The sequence below is a fragment of the Stegostoma tigrinum genome, chromosome 21 (assembly GCF_030684315.1).
Source record: "Stegostoma tigrinum isolate sSteTig4 chromosome 21, sSteTig4.hap1, whole genome shotgun sequence".
Classification (NCBI taxonomy): domain Eukaryota; kingdom Metazoa; phylum Chordata; class Chondrichthyes; order Orectolobiformes; family Stegostomatidae; genus Stegostoma; species Stegostoma tigrinum.
Genome location: NC_081374.1, coordinates 16,143,334 through 16,166,765, shown reverse-complemented (window position 1 = coordinate 16,166,765; position 23,432 = coordinate 16,143,334). Strand labels below are relative to the sequence as shown.

The 23,432-nt window shown below is 40.9% G+C and overlaps 1 protein-coding gene across 2 annotated transcripts in view; it reads right to left on the bottom strand.

Annotated features, from left to right (window-relative positions):
• Positions 1 to 23,432, bottom strand: part of LOC125462876 (fibromodulin-like) — a 144,030-nt gene that overhangs the window by 105,036 nt on the left and 15,562 nt on the right. The window contains exon 3 of one of the 2 annotated variants that reach the window (XM_048553332.2): positions 13,176 to 16,232. The exons of the other annotated variant lie outside the window; for it this stretch is intronic. Within the exon in view, the coding sequence (XP_048409289.1) occupies positions 16,081 to 16,232 (152 nt within the window). The 3' untranslated portion in view covers positions 13,176 to 16,080. Of the gene's footprint in view, positions 1 to 13,175; positions 16,233 to 23,432 lie in introns of those variants that run through there. 2 annotated transcript variants of the gene reach the window in all.

Below are 23,432 nucleotides of genomic sequence, written 5' to 3'. Positions count from 1 at the left end.
GTCTACGTCCAAAAGCACAGGGACTGCTCAAGTCTTCCAAGTCAACAGGGTCAAACACAGAGCAGGCTCCCTCCCCCTAACAATGAAGCCAGGGCTGGATTTAGGCAAAGAAGGAGTCAGACGAAGAGAACATATTAAGGGCACGTAGATGGTGTGTGCAAGATCATTGCAAATAACTGCACTTTCATAAATACAAGTTCACTTGCATTTTAATAATGTCTACTATAGTACGAATTTTACTGTTGGGCCGGGTTAAGTCACACTTATGTGACAAATCATTCATCTCCGCACCCACGTCAAGGATGAAAGAAGTTGTAATGACCAGGCATTCCTCATCTGTTATAAGCGACCAACTCTTTGACTGCACATAGCCAAGGACATCAAGATCACTGGAACTGTAATGTTGAGAACAGCAGCCAGTGCATTGCATTTGAATGTGGACAAGGCTGAAGCCACAGCAGCAGCTGGTAAAACTTGTATTAAGTGAAGAAATGCCTGGAATTGAAAGCTAATGGGTGTAACGGTGGCCAGGAAGCGATCGTCGATCTTAATGAAATCCCACCTGGTTCACCAATGTCTTTGCAGGAAGGAAATCTGCCATTCTCACTTGATCTGACCTGCAGGTGACTGTAGACTGCACCTCAATATAGTTGATTCTCATCTGGGATCAGAAATGGCTGAGCAAGTCATTCAGTTCAAGGGCAATTAGGAATTGGCAACAAATGCTGGCCTATTCAGTATTGCCCACATCCCACGAAAAAAATAAAGAAAACAAATAAAAGCAGATGAAGACATTGCTAACAATGGTGCAGCAATAAAAATTGAGGTATGCATGATATCCTAGTTGTAGATCCACAGAAGGCTGCAGATGAAGAGGAAGAAATCAGAAGTGACAATGCCATAGATAAATTTAAAGTTAAGGATGAGAATGTTAAAATTGTGGTGTTGCTCGACAGGGAGTCAATGTTGGCTAGTGCTTTTACAGTTCAGCACAATACACACAGCTCATCCAAATTTTGATAACGTACTTTTGAAAGCAAACGAACATAATTGCTATTTAATGATGCCTACATTTTAACCTATCACAATCCTTCCTTCATGTTCTTATCTTCCCTGCCCCTTTCGTTAGAGAAATAAAGGAAAAGGAGTAGGCCATTCAGCCCTTCTGTCATCCTACTAAGTTAAAAAGGCCAAAACTGCACACAGTACACCAGGTGTGGTCTAACCAACCTCCTATACAATTGAAGCAAGACTTCATGACTTCTGTACTCAAATCGTCCTTGACTTGTTTAAACCTATAATACTTTTAATGTTTCCTGCTAGTTTCTATTCATAAAAGGTCATTGACCCGAAATGTCTGTTGTCCCTATTTCCACAGGTACTGCTTAATCTTCTGTGTATTTTGCAGCCATTTTTCTGTTTTTTAATGTTCTGATTAATCACAACATTATTATGATTACCAGTTTTGGCTGATAACAAATGGCATAATTTACATGGAAATTGATTTTTTGAAAGAACTCCAGTGTGAATAATATCAACCATAATAAGGATATTTTGTTTTTATTAAGGTAGGCGTTTGAAACTGTGTTGCTGAGTCCCAGCACGCTCAGGCTGCCAGTAGCATTATAATGTTTCATCTCTTCAATAAATAGGTGGCAAACTGCCCACAATGATTAATTTAAGCTAAAGAGACTGGGCAACAACTTTATAAAATTGGTTGCCATCCAAGTCTAGATTGGATCGCTCTTTACAAAACAAAACTAAAGTTGTAGTTAATTAAGAGTAATTACCATATTCTGAAAAGCCACACAAATTTCAAGTCTATTGAAACTGATGTTTAGGATGTCCCTCATCAAATTATGAGCTTGGCAGAACTTTACTCACTGAAAAAGCAGTCATATTTTCTCAAGTAATTGATTGCACTATAAGATATTATCGTAAAGTAAACTTTTGGCATCAGGTTCTATTGGTAAAATTATTTTACTATTATTTCTACTATCCAGTGTGCCGGCTCTGCAGTATCTTTTTGGTGTTTATAGGGTTAGCATATAACTTTAAGATTACACTATCATTCCAAACCAAAAGCCATAAACTTTAATTTAGTGATTTTTTTTTCTCCTATCATAGCCTTATTGGAGTCACTGTGAGGAACCTTAATGCCACAGACGACCACTTACTTCACTCAGAATCAGCTTTGTTCATGTTAGATACTATTTTAAAAAAAGTAAAATCACTATAGTCTTACTAGACTACAAGGCTAAGCTTTCATTAGAGAGAGACAACTGATGGTTTCCTTTGAGGGTCACCATCTCTCATGAAAGAATTTGAGGAGTTCAGTCCTTCACAAAAACCTCTTTGCACGTCTCTCCACCCTTTACCAAGCATCATAACGGTGCTCTCAGTTCATTCAACGCCCACAGTCATCAATTCCTTCCCTGGAATTCCCCAATCTCTCCATTTTGTTCATTAAAATTTAAAATACATATGAAGCATTTTTGTGATTTTGTCCCTGTGGAAAAGCTTCTGGATTTTTTGTTGCATTAGAAGTGCTGAACTAATGCTCTGTTACATTTAATGAAAGACTGAGGCAAAAGCTGAGAAAAATTACTGTTATCTGCCTGCTCCCCCCTATAATGCTAACATCATCTTTATTTCCAAATACCTAGCTCTTCATCTTTGTATTCAGATCCAAATTCCAATGATGTTTTGGTTCCATTTAATACCAATATTTTAGAAGGCTATACTTGAGAACAATAACCATAAAATCAGAAAGGGTGCAGAGGAGATTTACTAGGATGTTGCCTGGTATGGAGGGAAGGTCTTACGAGGAAAGGCTGAGGGACTTGAGGCTGTTTTCATTAGAGAGAAGAAGGTTGAGAGGTGTCTTAATTGAAACATATAAAATAATCAGAGGGTTAGATAGAGTGGATAGGGAGAGCTTTTTTCCTAGGATGGTGACGGCGAGCACGAGGGAGCATAGCTTTAAATTGAGAGGTGAAAGATATAGGACAGAGGTCAGAGGTAGTTTCTTCACTCAGAGTAGTAAGGGAATGGAACGCTTTGCCTGCAACTGTAGTAGATTCGCCAACTTTGGGTACATTTAGGTCGTCATTAGACAAGCATATGGACGTACATGGAATAGTGTAGGTTAGATGGGCTTGAGATCGGTATGACAGGTCGGCGCAACATTGAGGGCCGAAGGGCCTGTACTGTGCTGTAATGTTCTATGTTCTATGTTCTATAATAATGGGAAGGGATGTAGGAGGTAACTATTTTAATACTTTGTTCCTTATTTCCTCTGTTGCGACTGAATTCCTATTCCACTTTGTGAAAGCAAGCTTAAAATCGTACAACATGGAAGGAGGCCATTCATCCTATTGTGCCTGCCTGACTCTTTCCCATCCAATTAGTCCAACGCTCCTGCTTATTTCCCACAGCCCCTGTCATTATTTTTCACTTTTCAGTTTTTATCCAATTTTGTCTGAATTTGTTATTGAATCTAATTTCACCATCCCGTCAAATAGCACAGTCCAGATCACAACTTTTAAAAAATCCCCATGTCACTTCTGGTTCGTTGATAATTGCCTTAAATCTGTGATGCTTGGCCTTCCGCCATCAGAAACAGTTTCTCCTTACTTATGTTATAAAACCCATCGTAAATATGAACATCTTCATCAAATCGTTGGAAAATGTACTGAGACAGAGATAAACTAAACTTTTTATCTGAGTTGCGGTAACAAATACAGGTTTCATTTTCCAAAAATGCCGTTTGCTTCAGCGCTTATCTGGAATAGTCCCTTTGGTTTGTTTCATTTATTCATGAATGCCACGGCCTAGGAAAGGTGAATGCTTTTGGGTTTGAGCCACCTGTGTCCTCCACATTGCGAGAAGACTGCTCGGCTGGAGGTTGGATTCAGTTGTTGCTGCATATGTCAAAAACATAACAAACCCTGAGGCAGAGTTTCAGAAATTGTGAAGCTTATTTATCAATGTTTGCAAGCTGTTAACCCATTCTCTGATGCAACCAGTGCAGTTTATAGCACAGTGTTACAACATTCCCTAGGAATGAAATTCTGGATCAGAATGCATTCTGTACATTTCCCATTGTGACAGCAAATAACAACATTAGGCAATAATAACTGCAGGACCAAGATTTATCTTGTCTTTATATTGAAATAAAGATAAAGGAGGCATTGGAAGCATTCATATGTTCGAGTGATTTTTTTCAAACAGTTCTCTAATTACTTATCACCTTGAGAGTTCAAATATAGCTTGTGACCATTCCACCAGCATGTTATGCATGTGACCTGTTTCTGAACTCTGTTTTTAAGCATCTAATGAATTAACTGTGTTATGAAGATTATTAATACTTTTTTGAAAGACTTATGGTTAAATGATTGTGAATACTGGTTCATATGAAATACTGATGTCATGCCTGGGTAGGCTTTGTAAAAAAATATAAGGTTACTGGAACGGCACATTGTATTTTAACAAAAGCACTTCCTGGAAATGACTAACAATAAAATGTGGGATTCTGGTTTGCAATCAGTAATCTGCTGATTTTTAGGTGTTTGGAATCATCCCCAGATCTCTGGTTCTGACATTGGACTTAATTTTGGAATGTGAAGTGAAGAAGGCAGTAAACAGATGTTTCAGGGCAAAGAATGTCTGCATTTATTTAATATCAAGGTTTCGATATTATTTAATATCACAAGAAATAAAAAGGCAAAAGTAATAAACAGGGAAATAACACAAAACTGAATAAAAATATAAGAGCTAAAAAGGCAAATTCAAAAAAATGAAACTGACACTATCAATTATTAACTTAACAACAGACTAATTACAATGAGAAACTAAGCAGTAGTTTCAAACACAGACATTTTAATCAGACTTCCTGACCTTGGGGTTTCTTGCACTGTCACCAAACCACCTTCCCCTCCCTGCCAGCTAGGTTGGAGACTTCGGGTCTCGAGGAAATAGGCTCACTACTAATAGGGGGATTGAGTTCAAGAGCCGTGAAGTTATGCTCCACCTATACAAAAGCCTGGTTAGGAAACATCTGGAGTATTGTGTGAGTTCTGGTCACCTCATTACAGGAAAGGTGTGGAATCGTTGGAAAAGATGCAGTGGAGATTTGCCAGAATGTTGCCTGGAATTAACGGAAGGTTTCATGAGGAAAGGTTGAGAGAGCTAGGTCTTTTCTCTTCAGAATGACAAAGCATGAAAGGTGACTTGATAAAGGTGTACAAAATGATCAGAGGTATAGATAAAGTGGACAGCCAGAGACTTTTTCCTAGGGTGGAGGTACCTATTGGTGGGGGGACATAGTTTTAAAGTAAGTGGAGGCAGATATAGGGGAGATGTCAAGGGAAGGTTCTTTACTCAGAGAGTGGTCAGGGCGTGGAATGCATTGCCAGAGAGGATAGTGGAGTCGGCCTCATTAGGGGCATGTAAGCGGCTATTAAGTAGGCATATGGATTATAGCATAAAATGGGGTGGAGATTAGATAGACTTTAGGATTGGGGTAAAAGTTTGGCACAACATCGTGGGCCGAAGGGCATGTACTGTGCTGTACTGCTCTATGTTCTATGTTCTGTGTTCGATGTTCTACTGGGGATAAACACAAGTTTGAAATACAGCTGGCTGATCCCATTTGCTACAGCCAGTGTGTCGCTGAAGATTTCGGACTGATTTGTTCAGTCTGGTTTGAGAACTTGGGTTTTCTTACTTTGTACTGGTTTTATGAACTGGTTTTCACCTCAGGGTCTGTCTGAGGACTTGTCAGTCATGTTGTGGTTTTCGAAAGCCATCGGTCATCAGATTTGCTTATCGCGGCGGGTTGTCATTGATTCCGTTGATACAGAACAGCCCTGTGTCGGGATGTTTCGGGGGATAGCTGTGCAGATAGTTTTCAGGGACAGTAGCTGTCTGGGATCCCTCTTCTCTTGGTAGCAGCAATGATGGCTCTCCCTCTCTCCCAGCTCAGGAACAGCAGTTATACAGACTGTGTTCTCCATTATCATCTCACAAATCTGTGTTCTCCGTTGTGTTTCTGTTGTTCCCGTTGTGGTGAATTAGCTTCCTGATAGTTTAGAGTAGGTGTAAATGTGTTTTGATTAAGTGGAATGTCTAGTATTTCTGTGAATAAATATTAATTTGAGTTGAATATCTTGGTACCTCTGAAGAGTCCAAGATGTGTGAAGTTGTTGTGTTAGGCCTGGTTCATTGTTCCTTTAAGGCTAAAGCATGAAGAGGATTTCTAACTGAACTATAGTTCCAGATAGTTATCCCTGTGATTGTATATTCCAAAGCATAGCCCGGCTGCTTTTCCTTTTGTTTTAAAAGTTCTGTTAAAAATCCAGGAGTTTTGGTCCAGTATTCTAAATGGCAGGGATTTTTGCTCACTCCTACATAAGTAAACAGGAAGAGAGTTATGGACTATGGAACTACTTGGACTTATTTCAAATAACTTTGGGTTATTGGCTGTGATTTTTTTGATTTCTGTTTGCAGAAGTAGCTTGCTAATAGAGAATCCACCTAACATACCTTTATCTACTTCTGTTGAGAAGACTCTTTCAAGAGACCAGTTTGATGGCTGATAAAAATCATGCACCGATTCTCCTGAGAAGACGTTCCCTTGACATTTCCTGAACAAACTACTTCAGAAAGGATCCCAGGGACAACTGCAAATGTCTGGTGATATTAGTTGGTTGTAGCAGGACATCAGACCGAAAGTCATCTGGAATATTTCATAAACAAAGTCAGAAACTGTTGGAAAACATTAGCAGGTCTGGCAGCATCTGTAGATCATAAAATCCCTACATTGTGGAAATGGCCATTCAGCCCAACAAGTGTATGCCAACTCTCTGAAGAGCACCTAGCCTGACTCACCCCTCTACCCTATCCCTGTAGCCCTGCATTTCCCGTGGCTAATCCACCTAACCTACTCATCCCTGGACACTATGGTAAGCTTAGCATGGCCAATCTACCTAACCTGCGTATCTTTGCACAATGGGAGGAAACCAGAACACCCAGAGGAAACCGATACAGATACAGGGAGTATGTGCAAACTCCACACAGACAGCCTCCTGAGGCTGGAATTAACCCAGGTCCCTAGTGCTGTGAGGCAGCACGGTTAACCACTGAGCTACTGGGCGAATAAAAAGCAGAGTTAATATTTCAGGTCCAGTAACCTTTCTTCAGAATTGATAGTAGCTAGGAAAAGATTGGTATATATACTGAATTGAGGGTAGAGGGAGGGGGAGGAATAAATGATAAGTGGAGATGGAATCCAGAGAGAGAGAACAACAGCCTCCCAGCCTGATCCTTATGCACTGTTTGTCTGTTCAGCTGCTTTTCTCTCTCTTTAGGGCCTATCCGATCTTTTACTCCATCTCCCATCCGCCCCCACCACCCTGTTTTTCTGTACATAAACTGATGTTTTCATAGCCACCATCAGTTCTGAGGAAGGGTCACCGGGCCCAAAACTCTGATTTTGCTTCACGGATGCTGCCAGACCTGCTGAGTTTTTCCAGCAACTTCTGTTTTTGATTCTCTATTTAAATGTACATCCTCTGAATCACTCCAGCAGCTGACATCAAAGTTAAATATGCCATAACTAGTTGTTTACTAAGCAGTTTTCAGTTCTCAGTTCCCTTCAATGAGGATGTACCAAAAAGCTCAAATGTGGCTTGTTAACCCTGACTTCAGCAGCGGCAGCTCTTGTTATCTCTGAGCTATCTGGATGTCAGTGTTTGCTGACAAATCTTGCTGATTCTTTTACCTAAACACTAGTCAAGTTTTATTGGCAGTAGATAACATTACAGCCTGTGTAGTTACAGGTTTGACAATATACCATGGCATTTTCAATATTTCTGCTGCCCCTTTCTCCATGTCCCTTTACTTGCTTAAAAACTGCTAACCTCCTAACATGCTTTAGTCTGAGTGAAAGATGATAGAGATGAAACTTTAACCTTTATCCTTTCACCACAGATTTCTCTGCACAGTATTTCCAGACTTATTGGTCTTTGTTTCAGCTTTCCAGAATCCATCCTTCTTGAATTTCCGAATTATTTAGCATCCTTTCATCTGCACTGCTGTTAATGAATCATTCTCTGTTCTTTGGCATTAACTCACTGGGATCTCCAAGGCGCTTGCCTCATTTCTGTGTTGTCTTTTCTTTTGCCCATGACCTCCAGCATGAACCATGTCAATTGCTGATCATCTCTCAGCTAAGCATTCATCAGGATACACAGTTAGTCCAAGTAATGGACCTTCATTTCTTTAAGAAGTGAGTGACAATACGTTGATTTTTTTTGTGTTCAACCATTGGGCAAAGGAAATTCTAAGTAGAAGTTTATGGTCTCTTGCTGGCCAGTTTGTTGTGTTCTGGGGTGGCATCAACTTTCTTGGTCGGCCTTCTCATTGCTTACATTGTCTGCTCCTGAAAAGTCCACAATTTTCCGTGGCATAGATAGGGCCTAAAGTAGCCCTCAGATCTTTACCCTAAAATGCAACTTAAGGACCTGTTACCATCCAGCTTCACCTTTTGAAGCTGGCAAGAGATGTCCAAGGGCAAGGGGGAGGCAAGCAGGGCATTCTACTCAGAGCTTGAGAAGGAAAAGGACATTTTTATCACAAGCCCCATTGGGCACCATCCCTTCAGGGACTGTCAGCCATGGGTGCCATTTCCTCCCTCTCAGCCTCTCTGTCAATGGCTCATCATATCACCACATTTACCCTGTCAAGATCTTAGAACCTGATGAGTGTTTGTAGTCTCAGTCTAACCCACAGTAGCTATTTATGCTGCCGGAACTACAGTGCTGAAAGCCAACAGATTAGGACTTTCTCTCAAGTGTAAGGCAGAAGTGTCACACCCTGCCAATTAATATTCCTTGGAGCATGACATATGTACTTGCAACTAGAATAGATGTGGGCATTTGACCCCTCAAGCCTGTTGCGTTGTTGAATAAGATCTTGCCCAATCTGTATGTGTTTCAAATTCTACATTCTACTCCTGATAACCTATCATCCCTTGGCCTGACAAGAATTTATTTATTTCCACCTCAAAAGTATCCAATGACCTCAACACCGCCTCCACCATGCTCAGAGACAGAGAGTTCTAAAGTCATATAATCCTACAGGAGAAAAAAAAATGCGCATCTCTGTTGCCATACTACGGCAATCCATTATTTTTAAACTATGTCTCCTAGTTGTAGATTCACACACAAGAGGAAACCTGAGATCCATGTGCATCTTATCAAAACAGTTCAGAATTTTTTACACTTCAATAAAATCACTTCTCACTCTTCTAAACTTCTAAACATGGGAAATCAGCTCTATTTGTCCAATCTTCCCCATAAGATAATCCACTCAGTTTAGGTATCATTCAAGTAAGCCTTCACTGACTGCCTCCAATGCATTTACACTCTTTCCTAGCTATGGGTCAGTGGTGATCAACAGGATGCATTCTCCTCTGATTGGTCAGGTGATGGGCTAGGATGGGATGGGAAGGCATCTGAAAATCCTATTCCTTGGATCTCCCTGAAAACCACAAGCCGTCATTCCCCTGTTCTTCATATGCAATGAAGCACACAACTATTATTTACATATAGAGTCGTAGAGTTCTACAGTCATAGAGATATACAGCACAGAAACAGACCGTTCGGTCCAACTCATCCAGGCTGATCAGATATCCTAAATAAATCCAGTCCCATTTGCCAGCATTTGGCCCATATCCCTCTAAACACTTCCTATTCTTATACGCATCCAGATGACTTTTAAATGTTGTAATTGTACCAGCCCTCACCTCTTTGTCCGGCAGCTCATTCTAGACATGCACCACCCTCTGCATGAAAAAGTTGCCCTTTAGATCCCTTTAAAATTTTTCCCCTCTCACCTTTAACTTATGCCTAGTTTTGGACTCCTCCATCCCAGGGAAAAGACCTTGCCGACTTACCCTATCCGTGTCCCTCATGATTTTATAAACCTCCATAAGATCAACCCTCAGCCTCTGACCCTCCAGGGAATGTAGGTCTAACTTATTCAATCTCTCCCTAAAGCACAAACCGTATGAAAATTTCAAACCATCTCAAAGTGAAACATTTATAACAGAATTATAAATGGGTTGAAATATAATAGCAATGTTTTCCATTTAACTTTGCTTTTTTAGCTTATTGAAGCTTTGACAAGTATACAGACAGATATTGCCTACTGATTAAATATCAATCTGCCTGTTGTTCCCGTATAATCTGGAAAACACGCATACTAATTTGTATTTCAATGATCTACGATTATGTTGAATAAAATAGAGGGAATCTGCATTTACCCCTTTGTTGTAAATAATCGTATATTTGATATGTGAATGCAGGGAAAAATGTAATCTAGTTTGTAGCATGGATTAAAATGTATAATTTCAATGCCATTTGGTTATTGAAGGATGAAACCTTGCTCTGTTTCTGGACAACTGCGATTAAGGGCAAACAGGCCACCCAATAATTAACAAGTGATCACACTGGAAAACTGCACATAAATGCAGTTCAAGGCTTACTTATACCTGAAATCTCAAAAGCTATGTTTCCTATGTTTAGGTGTATGTAGCATACTCAAAAAATCAATGTTGTTAATTTGCATGTAATGTAAATGGAATCAAGAAATATTTTTGTTTTGTTCATATCTGGTACTGTGGAGATAGATTAATTAGAAATTCAAGATCTGGAGAAGGGTAACTGGACCTGAAACATTAACAGTGATTTCCCTTTGCAGATGCTGACAGATCTGCTGAGCTTTCTGTTCTTCAATTTTTGTTTTTGTTCTTGAATAGAAGTTCAGTCAGTTTGGCAAATTACCAACCTAGGTGCTTAAATGTACAGGGTGTAGAGCTGGATGAACACAGCAGGCCAAGCAGTATCAAAGGAGCAGGAAAGCTGTCGTTTTGGGTCGAGACCCTTCTTCGTTCATCCAGCTCTACACCCTGTTATCTCAGATTCTCGAGCATTGGCAGTTCCTACTATCTGTGCTTAAATGTACACCTAATTTCCGGTAGGTCTCCCACTGTAACTCTGGAATTGGCTAGGAAGAAGCCTAGAGAAGAAATGTGGGCAGATCCAATGCAAGCAGCAGGAGAAAGTGAGTGGAGCACATTGTTCATCATAGTAGTGCAAGAGGATGAATCATTAAAGAGTCTTAAGAAGAACAGGCACTTGCTTGGCAACAAATTGTTGTTTATTGCATGATAGCAATGGTACAAGTTTATCCAGAACTAAGAACGCCATCTCTTTCTCCATCCAAGACGTTAGTTGGGCTGGGGCTGGGGGTGTTGCGGCACAGAGGAGGTGTGGGGCATGAATGGATTCTTCAGGCACATTAGCTGTTTGGGGAAACAGGTATAGTATTGAAGGCATTTGAAAATATGCATATTTGTTTCCTATTCAATTCAATTTACAGTCAGGGATATGTTGTGAAGTGGGGAGCTTCTCAAAGAGAATAGCTTGAGCAAATATGTGAGTGGCTCAGTCATGAGCAACAGGATATTCAGAGATTGTTGCAGGATTTGATTAAATGCTGAACATGATTGGTGTGACACTGTGCCATTCGCACTGACAGCTCTGAGCACTCACACCGTTACACACCATCCCATTCACACTGACACACTGCCCCATTCGCACTGACACACTGCCCCATTCACACTGTGACACACTGTCTCATTCACACTGACACACTGCCCCATTCACACTGTGACACATCGCCCCATTCACACTTTGACACACTATCCCATTCACACAGACACGCTGTCTCATTCGCACTGTGACACACTGCCCCATTCACGCCGTGACACACTGCCCCGTTCACACTGTGACACACTGCCCCATTCACACCGACATACTGCCCCATTCACATTGTGACACACTGCCCCATTCACACTGTGACACACTGTCCCATTCATACTGTGACACACTGTCCCATTCACACTGACACACTGTCCATTCACACTGTGACACACTGTCCCATTCACACTGACACACTGCCCCATTCACACTGTGACACACTGCCCCATTCACACTGTGACACACTGTCCTATTCACATAGTGATACACTGCCCCATTCACAATGGCATTACTGACCCTCCCTGACCATTGCTTCCTTGTCCTGATGCCACTTCCTCTCTGTCCTCTTTTTCCAACTGATCTTCCTTTCTCAACCAATCTGCTGCCCCTCCCAGGAGCTAGTGCTCTCTGGCACTACCCTATCACTGTACCATACTAAAGCATGGTCCCGGCAGCTTTATTATAGAGACTGTGGCTTGTTTGCTCAGTTACCACACATGCTCACAACTGGTCTGTCTCCACTTCGATATTGGAGCTACTGGTGCGTGGAAGCCAGAGACTATTGATTGGAATTTGAACAATATCTCGGAACCTTCCTACACTGCTCCAGGGCTCTTCTTTGTTCAAAACATTATTGCAAATGATCCCCCAGTCTGTGGTGGAATTCAGTACTCCTACTACTCTTTACTCATTGTTTAAAAATGCATAATTTTATATAGAATCATAGACACCTGTAATGTGGAAGCAGGTCATTCGACCCATTGAGCCCACACCAACCCTCCAAACAGCATCCATTCCACGGCTCTGTTTCGGTAACCCTGCATTTCCAATGGCTGACTCACCTAGCCTACACATCCCTGGACACTACAGGGCAATTTAGCACAGCCCATCCACTTAAACTGCACATCTTTGGACTGTGGGAGGAAACTGGAGCACCCAGAAAAAACCCACGCAGACACAGGGAGAATGTGCAAACTCCACACAGACAGTCACCCGAGGGTGGAATTGAATCCATTTCCCTGGTCCTGTGAGGCAGCAAAGCTAAGCACTGAGCTACTACGCCACCTCAAATTTGAAATATATTTGAAATGAGCTTGAGCTTTAACCATTGCAGGGCACAAGCCATAGTTTTTCATACTTTGTGCACCCCACTGTCTCGGGGCTTTTTAACAATACAGGCCTCTGGTGTAAACCCAGTAAATCAGTAATTAATCATTGTTTTTCTTTTCATTTTTCTGAAGTTATTATTCTAGGAGAATGTGAGATAATTTTGTAATATTACAAGCATGATAAATGACAAACACAAGAATATATTTGCCTGGTAGGAAATGTATTTTATGCAGATTTATAACGAAAGAATCATTTTAATTTTCAGTACACAGAATATGGTAATAAATTTTCAAACAATGCATGCTCAGCAGCAACTGAACAAAGGCATTCATATACAAGCTGCTTGGTACTTTAAACAGGCCGGTTCCTGTGGACACTGAACTTGCCATCTGACCTGCAAACTGTATCGGATTATAACGTCAACACTGCTGTGCGTAGTTTAAGGTGATTGAATCATAGAATAAGTGGAGCTTAACATGCCCAGACTGGCTTACTGTTGATAACAAGGTGTGGAGCTGGATGAACACCTCAGGCCAAGCAGCATATTAGGAGCAGGACCCTTCAGGGTCTAGACCCGAAACGTCAGCTTTCCTGTTCCTAAGATGTTGCTTGCCCTGCTGCCTTCATTCAGCTCCACATCTTGTTATCTCAGATCCTCCCTCATCTGCAGTTCCTATTGTCTCTGGCTTACTGTTGATGTGGGTGTGGGGGATGGAGATGGGGAGGGGAGGTGTGGTGTGGCAGAATTGTCAGCCTGTGGAAATTTCCATGGTTCTGGACTCAATAGTGATAAACACAAACAGCAATTGTATTTTAAGTTACATTGCTCTTACCCTTTAATATGACACCTCCCTCATCAGTCAGAATGGCAGACATCTGGTTCAATGACACTTGGGAGACGAATAAAACCATTTCCTGTTCTTGCAATTTCCTCAGACTCCGCTGCTGAATCAGACAGGTTTTTCATTCCCTTTGTACTTGGCAAATGTTCTATTTTTGGTCGAATATTGCATTAGCAATACACTGCCATGAAAATTGGCCAAGACTTGGCCTTTGGATCTATGTTAACAAAGCACTATGAACTGGTGCAGCAAAATGCAATTATGTAGAATTACCCCTGTTCCTGGCAGAACATAAAATCAACTAGATTTTGGTTTCTAGTCTCCATTCAATTACTCCTGAAGTGAAGTGCAACATAGAACCATAGAAAATCAGAGCAGTAATAGGGCATTTAGCCCTTCTGCCTGTTCTGTCAATAAATATGATCAAGGCTGATCACCTAAGTCAGTTCTCCCATACCATTTGAACCTTTTAGCCCTATGTCAATGTCTAACTCTTTCTTGAGAACATTCAATATTTTGCTGTTAACCACTTTCTGTGGCAGACAATTCCACAGGCTTACCAGGTGAGAAAATTCTCCTTATCTCAGTCCTAAATAGATAGGCATATCATTAAACTGTGACACCTTGTTCTAGACTCTCTGGTCTTTGGGTACATCCTTTCTGTTTTTCGCCTGTCCAGGTGTACTAGTGTAGTTTATGGTTATGGGGTGAAGGCAGGAATGACCATAGTTATGATGCCCCGCGATGAGAGACTAGCCTACTGATGTTCATTTCCACAGATAAAGATGTTTGGAGACCATTTGCCAGGCTTCCAAAACCACAGGATCCCACATATTTTAAGAAGATTAGTAGAAAAGGGGATGTGGAAATTAGGCAACCGGTTCTTAATGGTATACTGACTGAGTATTTAATTGCATTCTGATGGTGGACATGAATGGGGGATTCATTGCACTCTTTATAATAAGAACAGACTGAAATGAGGGTCGTTGGGTTTGGAGGTGCATGTGTGTAATGGGTATCTCTGCAAATAAACATTTCTACACTGTGTGGAGATTTGGATCCAGTTCTGCACTTTGCCAGCAGAAGGTCTGAAAGGGTACGTCAGTACTGGTAAGTACTTTTTGACAATAAACTTACATCGTAACATAGGAAATAGGAGCAGGAGTCAGCCCATTGAGTCTGCATTGTCATTCAGCTAGATCGTATCTGATCTTCTACTATCATGCCATTTTCACTCAGTATCCTCATATTGCATTGATAGCTTCAATATCTAGAAAGTTATTGATCACTTTCTTGAATATGATTATTCTTTTGTAAATTTTCATTGAAAAATGAGTGTAATGTTGTGTACTACAAACTGCAGGTAATTTATGTTTTCAGAATTCTGCACTGTCACTAAACCAGAGTATTATGCCACAGCAACCCCATGTGCATTGGGACAAGAATTAAGTCAAGCCTTCCAAAAATAGGTCAGAAGTTACACAACACCAGGTTATAGTCCAACAGGTTTATTTGCAATCACAAGCTTTCAGAATACTACTCCTTCATCAGGTAAAATCCCAATGAAAGGGCAACACCTCATAAGCTTGTGATTTCAAATAAACCTGTTGGAGTATAATCTGGTGCCTTGTGACTTCTGACCTTGTCCACCCCAGTGTAACATTGGCACCTTCACATTATTCCAAAAACAGGACACATGATAGTCTGTAGAAATCAGCCAATTGGTCTCATGTTTTATTAGATTGTATCTAAACCAGAGGTGAAGTTTTGGTGTCTTTTATAATTTAGTGGATGAAGATTGGAAGCATTAAATTAAAAAAAATGTTTCAGTGTAAATTCCTGAGGTCAAGGCGTGGTCATTACAAGCGTTTCTTTAGACTGCCCTTTTGCTGCTGTCCTCTCTGTTTGGGAGTCGTAAATAAAGTTGATTTTATAATGCTGCCTGCAGCTGTGGGTAAGCTCGTCCTATCCAGTCCGGTAAACAGCAGAGGGAGAAATTTAGTGAGTGACCTGGCTTGATAGCATATTCTGCAACAGGTCATGAAACACACTTGGTTTGATTTCCTGCCAAAGCACTGTAATGCTGAAGAAAGAAAAGTTGCAGATGCAATGGGAATAATTTGCTCAGTTGATCCATGGGGGAATAGCTCTCCATCTTGCTGCAACAAATCACTAACTACACGAGAAAAATAAGATACAGTGAAGCCTTTGAAGAAACTGGATGCCTAGTCTTTATATACTCCAGCTGTAGAAGGAAGTTTACATGTATAAATGGATATTGTAATAAGACATATGAACGCACATTAAATATTTATTATTCTTGCTTGGCGAAGACAGCTGTTGACTTCTTCCGGAATATTATCTTGTTTGATACTGTTGCCCTCCAGTCGAAGCACTCGAATCTTGGAGAAGCTCATTAATCCCATGGTTCTACAGAAGCTGTCCACGGTGAACTCTGCAAACACCACAAACTGAAATGTCAGAGACGTGCTGGAGAATGTACAATTCTATACATCACTGATATTTAAAATGCAGTTTTTCAGAAATTGCACAATTCCTTTAAACTGCTAAAAAAAAGGCTTCCAGAATTTTTTTTTCATTTGCTCACAGATTGTGAACATCGCTGGCCAGACCAACATTTACTGCATTCTTTATTAAAGAAAAGACTGAAATGAGGGTCGTTGGGTTTGGAGGTATATATATGCAATCAGTATCACTGCAAATAAATATTTCTAAACTGTATGCAGATTAGGATCCAGTTCTACACTTTGCCAGCTGAATGTCTGAAAAGGTACAACAGTGCAAACAGGTACTTTTTGACAATATTGCCCATGAGAGGACAGTGCTGTGCTTCTTTTTTTTAACTATTTTGGTCCTTGGGTGTAGATGCACCCACAGTAGGGACCAATGTTCCCCTTCATTTTACTTCCTTTAGTCATTAACAGGATGAGGACCTCACTGGCCAGGCAGCATTTATTGTCCATCCCTAATTCAGAGTCAACCAGATTTCTGTGGGTCTGGAGTCACTTGTAGGCCAGACTAGGTAAGGATGGCAGTTTCCTTTCCGAAAGGACATTAGCGAACCAGAGGGGCTTTTCTGACAATTGATAATGGATTCATGGTCATCATTAGATTCTTAATTCCAGATATTTATGGAATTCAAATTCGGCAATCAGCAGTGGCAGGATTTGAACCCAGGTTCCCAGTTATTTGAGTCTCTGAATTAAGAGTCCAGCGATAATACCACAAGGTTATTGCCTCCCCTTTTCTTTCTGGTTGTGTGGATTTCTGAGGTGGATAAGTGGCAGTGATGTCTGGAGCTGGAGTCTAAACTCATGATTGGCACACTGACAACAAACGCCCATGACCAGAACCTTGGAGACATTCGGGGGCGATTTGGATATGACATGAGATAACCTATAAATCCATATGAATTTCAACCTGAGCTTAGAATTAGGCGGAGAGTTTTAGTTAATTTCATAGATCATTTAAGATTCATTTTTCACACTCTTATTCAAGAAAGTAGTCAGGTTAAAAGAAAAATTAGTTAACTACATTAACACGTTTAAATGCTGATGGAACAGACACAGTTCCTGTGCAAAAGACAACATAGTTGAGCCAGCATTAAGCCTGAGTCCTATTTAGAAATGAAATGTGAAGATGGCCCTGCACCAGGGAGAAAGGAAAAGCAATGGACTTTTGTCAAGGATGGGAACAGAGCATAGGCTTTGGAGAGGAGATAGAATGGCATCTTGGAGAACCGTGCATTGTGGGACCCTGACAGTTTTGGAACATGTGAAAAATGAGCTGCTTATATTAAACAGACCAGTTATAAATCTAAGCGGCATACTGTCTACGTCACTTATGATATACAAATAGCAGATGAATCCTCATTGAGTAAGAGTGCTACCTTAGAGTGTTTTCTGAGGTGGTCTCTCCCAACATCAGCACAAGAGGGGATCATTGACCTGAATCTCAAAGCTCCTAAGATTATTTCGCAAAGTAATCTACCATAACAGAATGTTGTGCTATGTGCACAACTATGTAGTTTAGGGCTTTGATTAGTAAAGAGATCGAGATTAAGGGGGAGAATACATGAGAATGGCACTGAGAAACAAATCAGCCACGACTGAATGGTGGAGAGACTTGATAGGCTGAACGGCTGAATTCTGCTGTCATATTCTGTAGTCTTAGATCTAAAAGCAGAAGTGGATGTGTTGATATTGTGTTTGGAAGTATAAAAATAAGTTACACCCTATCCAATCCAAATTCACTCATTTTTGGTACTTAATATTATCCCTTTTAATATGTGACAGCTGGGTTTGCTGATTTGGGTAGAGATCAGATGGGTCAAGCTGAGGAACTACCTTGAATTATCAGGGGCAAAAACATACTATGGGCTAGGTCCGATTGCTGGGGGTTGAAGGCAGTAGTCAGATGATGTGTGGGGAGGGTCCGGTGGCAGTTTCCCAGATGACATTTCCCAAAATTGGCCTGGATTTGGATCTGTTATTTTTGCATTTAGAAGATCACATTGCTTTGAGAAGTGAATTGAATGTATGCATTGTGATATACAAAACATTGTAATTACTTGTGTGAAGAGTCAAAAGTTCTTTCCCTGTCTATCATTGTTCACTCAAGATGAATTTCTAGAGGTGGTTTCTGTTTCTTTTGTCTGCTCTCAGCTCAAGTTGTATATTGCAGAAATATTCTTTCACATCAATGCCATGTTTATTCTATGAATAGCACCCAGAACAGAACGGGCCACCAAGTGGTTGAAATAATAAATATTACAACTCAACGTCTATTTGACAGCACCTTCTAAACAATCAACCTTCACTAGCTAGAGGGGCAAGGACAGCAGATGCATGGGGACACTATCATCTGCAAGTTCCCTTCCAAGTACACTTGAGTTGAAACTACATTGCCATTCCATCACTGCCTTTAGCATCAAAATCCTGGCACTCCCTTTCCATTAGAAATGAACAATAAATACTGATTTTGTCAGCAACACTCACCTCACAAAGATTAATTGTATTAAAGTTTGCCAGGGTAGCAGGGAAGTTTAGCGCTGGTTAATTGCTAATGCAACAACCAGCATGATTAAATAGTATCGGAGATAATAGGACCTGCAGATGCTGGAGAATCCAAGACAACAAGGTATGGAGCTGAATGAACACAATAGGCCAAACAGCATCTTAGGAGCAGGAAAGCTGACTTTTCAAGCCTAGGCCCTTAATCAGACAGTAAACTGCTTGTTGGTCTTTCCATTAAATCTCTTTATAGTGGGATTGAAAGCATACTGTAGCTGGAATTGTGATTGAAAAACCAGGGCGAGTCTCATCTTAGACTCCCTATGAGACCTGAGAGACTCAGATGTGCAGGCTTATCTATCACTGCAGCCAAACTGTTCAGGATTAGGGTTTTCTGGTGAATTTCCAAGATTGAGAATCCCTCCCCCTCAGCCCCAATTCCACCCAATCCATTACCATGGGTTACATTTAAACTGGACAAGAGCCATATTACTGCTGGTACTCTACCACGGGAGTGGAATGCTGGACTTGTGCAAATTAATTACCCAGGTGTTCATAAGCTATTCAACTGTGATATGTATCATAGCTAAGCCTGGTTGTGTTTTTTTCTAATGCCACTACAAGATACGTACAGAATTTATCTTGACATTTTGTGAATAAGAACCTGAACTTCAGAAATAAGGATTCTGACTGATTTTCCAGTAACATTCCTGACCAGATGTATCCTTGGCTGAAATGAAATCATTTGACTTGAATCTGAGATTGAATTTGGAATCTTTCTAATTGACATTGCTCAGCATCAAACTTTTACTTTAATGAGTGCCCTCCTATTCTGCTTTATTCCATCTATTCATTAGATTCTCCTTCTGCCAATTTTGGTGTTTGATGGTACAGACTCTTATACAGAAACCAAATAATTGAAATTCCACGCTGCAGCTGAGCTTCGATGGATTAGACACAGAACATTCCCAGCTGATTCACTGGATAATAACCAGAAGTAAGCTGGTGTCTTTTTGGCTTCTCCTAGCATAGGTCTTGTGGTGTAATGGTAACATCCCCACTTCTGGGCTAAATGTTTCAGGTTTGAGTCTCCCGCCAAACATTGTTGAGCATACAGGGTGTGTCTGTCTGCAACATGGCCAAATAGGTTAGTTATCAGCCTGTAATGTAAACCCCTCCAATAAATCTGATGGTGAGTGGAAGAATTTTCTTGTCAGCTAACCTTTAGAAGAGAACATGATGAGTGCAGGAATTTGCCAATAAGGGTTGATTCCAAACCAATCGTCCTTTATTTGGATATGAAAACATGAGAAAAGACAAGCAAACAGAACCAACAGTAATGGAAACAATAACTCATTTTTTTTTCCAAATACATACTTTATTCATAAAAATGATTTAAGTACATTACAAAACATTTTAATTTGAATATTAAAAAAAGTGCTATTCATTGAATCACTACATTATGAAAGCAGGCCGTTTGGCCTATCAAGTCCATACTGACCCTCTAAAGAACATCATACCGATACTCAGGCCCTATCCCTGCTTGACTAATCCACCTAACCTACACATCTTTGGACTGTGGGAGGAAACCAGAGCACCCGGAGGAAACCCACGCAGACACGGGAGAATGTGAAAACTCCACACAGACAATCACCCAAGGCTGGAATTGAACCCAGGTCCCTGGCATTGTGAGGCAGCAGTGTTAATCACTGCTTGCTTCATTTAATGTGTTCCACTCTCAGATGCCTTAATATGATTAAAATGGTCATAATATTTACAGCCCAAGGCAAGCCATTTCAAATTGGGAATAAAAACACACTTTCCTTTATGTACCAAGTTGCATGCTAAGATGCCTCATGACAATTTCAATACTGTTCATGTTCACAATGTACATTCTTCATTAGACACAGGGGAGCCTAGAAAGGGTAAATTGAGGGACAATGCATAGCTCAAAGCAATCATACTCAAAGGTGGCCAACAGAATGAGGGTGATCTTGGGCATATATTTTCCCCTATAACTATATATTTACGCATCATATCCCTATGAACATAATCCATTTTATCCCTCCAGATAAATGGGAAAATCACTTGAGTGTTTGCCGCAAGGCAGGAGTGAAGAATGTGCCAAACCCGTGCCATATACAACATTGAGAATGCCTTCGACCTGATGACTGGGTTCTTTACTGCAATGAGAGGCAATCATACTAAAGCCTGCCTAGTTTTTGTTTTATCATAGCCAGTCATTATTTCCTGTTTTTGCACATATCTTGGCCCCTCTGAACCATGTACCTAGCACCTTCAGTTAATCCAAACTGGCAGCAAAAATCGCAAAGAATTGGTCAACCCATTCCCAATAGACAATGTCTCATGCTTGTCATGATTAACTTTAACTCCAGGGGTCTCTTCAAACTGGTTGTAGATGTACCAACAGTAGATATGAGCAGAACACGGCTACGTTGTCTATGGTCATTGAGGTTTTGACTCACATGCCTCAACTACTTGGGATATTCTGGGCAGGGAGCACAGTCTGAGGACTAGGGCGAGATCATGCAGAAAGGATGTTAGGCAGTACTTCTACTGTCTAACAAATGGCATTGGATGCAGGGTCATCATCCTAATGGTGTGGCAATGGCCTTATGATATTATCACTGGACTATCAATCCAGAAACTCAACAAATGTTCTGGGCACCCAGGTTCAAATTATACCACAGCAAATGGTGGAGTTTGATTTCAATAAAAAGAATATGAAATTAATGGTCTAATGATAGCCATGAGCTGATTCTCAGAGTAATACCCATCTGGTTCACTAATGTCATTTAGAGAAGGAAGTCTGCCATCCTTACTTGGTCTGGCCTACATGTAATTGTAGCCCTACAGCAATGTGGTTGATTCTTAACTGTCCACCTAGGCAATTAGGGATGGGCAATAAATGCTGGTCTAGACAGAGTCACCTATATCCCGTGAGTGAATATAAAAAGAAAGTTGTTAACTTTAACTCTGAGATAGATTTTATCTGTTGACGAACGATATTGATGGATATTGGCTAAAGACAGTTATATGGAATTACCATGCTTCACTGAATGATGGAACAGGCTTGAGGGAGCTGAATGGCCTACTCTAGTTCCTATGCTGTTAAAGCAATCTTTCTCATGCCCACAGCCTTCCTGTTAAACTTGAATCCCCTTCCCCTCCCCCATTTCTGAAGAAGGGTATAGACCTGAAACAGCAGCCTTCCTGCTCCTCTGATACTGCTTGGCCTGCTGTGTTCATCCACCTCTACACCTTGTTATCTCATAATGCAATGCACAACAGGATGGGGAAGGGGGGCTGGGCGAGACAGCAACTCTGCCTAAACTCACGTTTGATCGGAAAGCTTTCTGACACCCAACATTGATTGAAACTGTGTTCCTGATGTTTATGAGTCATAGTTGGATCCAATGACAAATTCCCTTCACAAGTTACCATTTTGAAGAGCACATCCATTATGTCGGTACATGATAATCTTCTAGATCAGGCTAATGAGTCCACCCATCCAACACCCTTTTCTGCACAAAGAAAATCATGCCCTTGAGCAGTGTGAGGCTTTCAGAGATCTTCCTGCTGGGTACAGTGAAAGCCTTATCAGGAAAGATCACCAACTCTACATCAGTCTTGACTGGATTGACAAAGGCTTGGATAGAATATTGTAGACCACATACAGCAGTGAGATGGGCCACCAATTTCTAATATACGCCCTCTCCCTCTTCGTTTGTAGATGAAGATATAGATGCTTCCTCCCTTTAATTCTGACATGCTCTCAGCCAGAAGATTATTCTCATACACCTCCTGTCTCACAGAATAAAACTCTGTTGATAAGCCAACTCTTCCAGGAGTTTTACTCTTCTCACTCTCTTTGTGTACTTGCTAAAGGATAAAGATAAAAATATATTTTCCTGTTCCACAGAGTGGACGCTGGACTGGAAAATGATCTTAGAAGTCTCTGAGACAAACAATAAGGCTTGCTGGCTCCTCACTTCTTGGGGGGTCTTTTTTGACATCAACCCCCAATAACTGCAGCTGGAACAAATTCTGCATAATGTTCTGGAATAGGGATATTTCTTTCTGTTTCTCTCTTGTTCGAACAATGTTGAGAATGGAAATGTTAGCCTTGATTGCTTTGCAACAAAGTGTCAGAGACTCAAACAGTTCTGCAATCTTTGGAAAATAGCACGGAGCTGGAGGAACACAGCATCCTGCTTTCCTGCTCCTCTGATGCTGCCTGGCCTACTGTGTTCTTCCATCTCCAAGCTGTGTTATCTCTGACTCCAGTATTGGCAGTTCTTACTATCTCCAATCTTTGTCATCCAGTTTGAGCTCCATAATGTTTTTGGAGGTCAGCAAACTCATATTCTGTTTCCATGTTGCCCCTGCCACATCTCGAATCTTCCTGTATGTGGCAGTCAGCCAGTGGGAGGCAGTGATCAGTGATCAACAGTACTTTGATGTTAGTGAATGCAGAGGACAGAAACAGGATGTCCAGCCTGTGTGGGACAGACCAAACTGGTATGGCCCTCTTTCTTCAGGGTTGCTGAAGCTGTATTGTGTCTAACAGGAGTCTGAACAAAGCATTTAGTTTGTTGTCA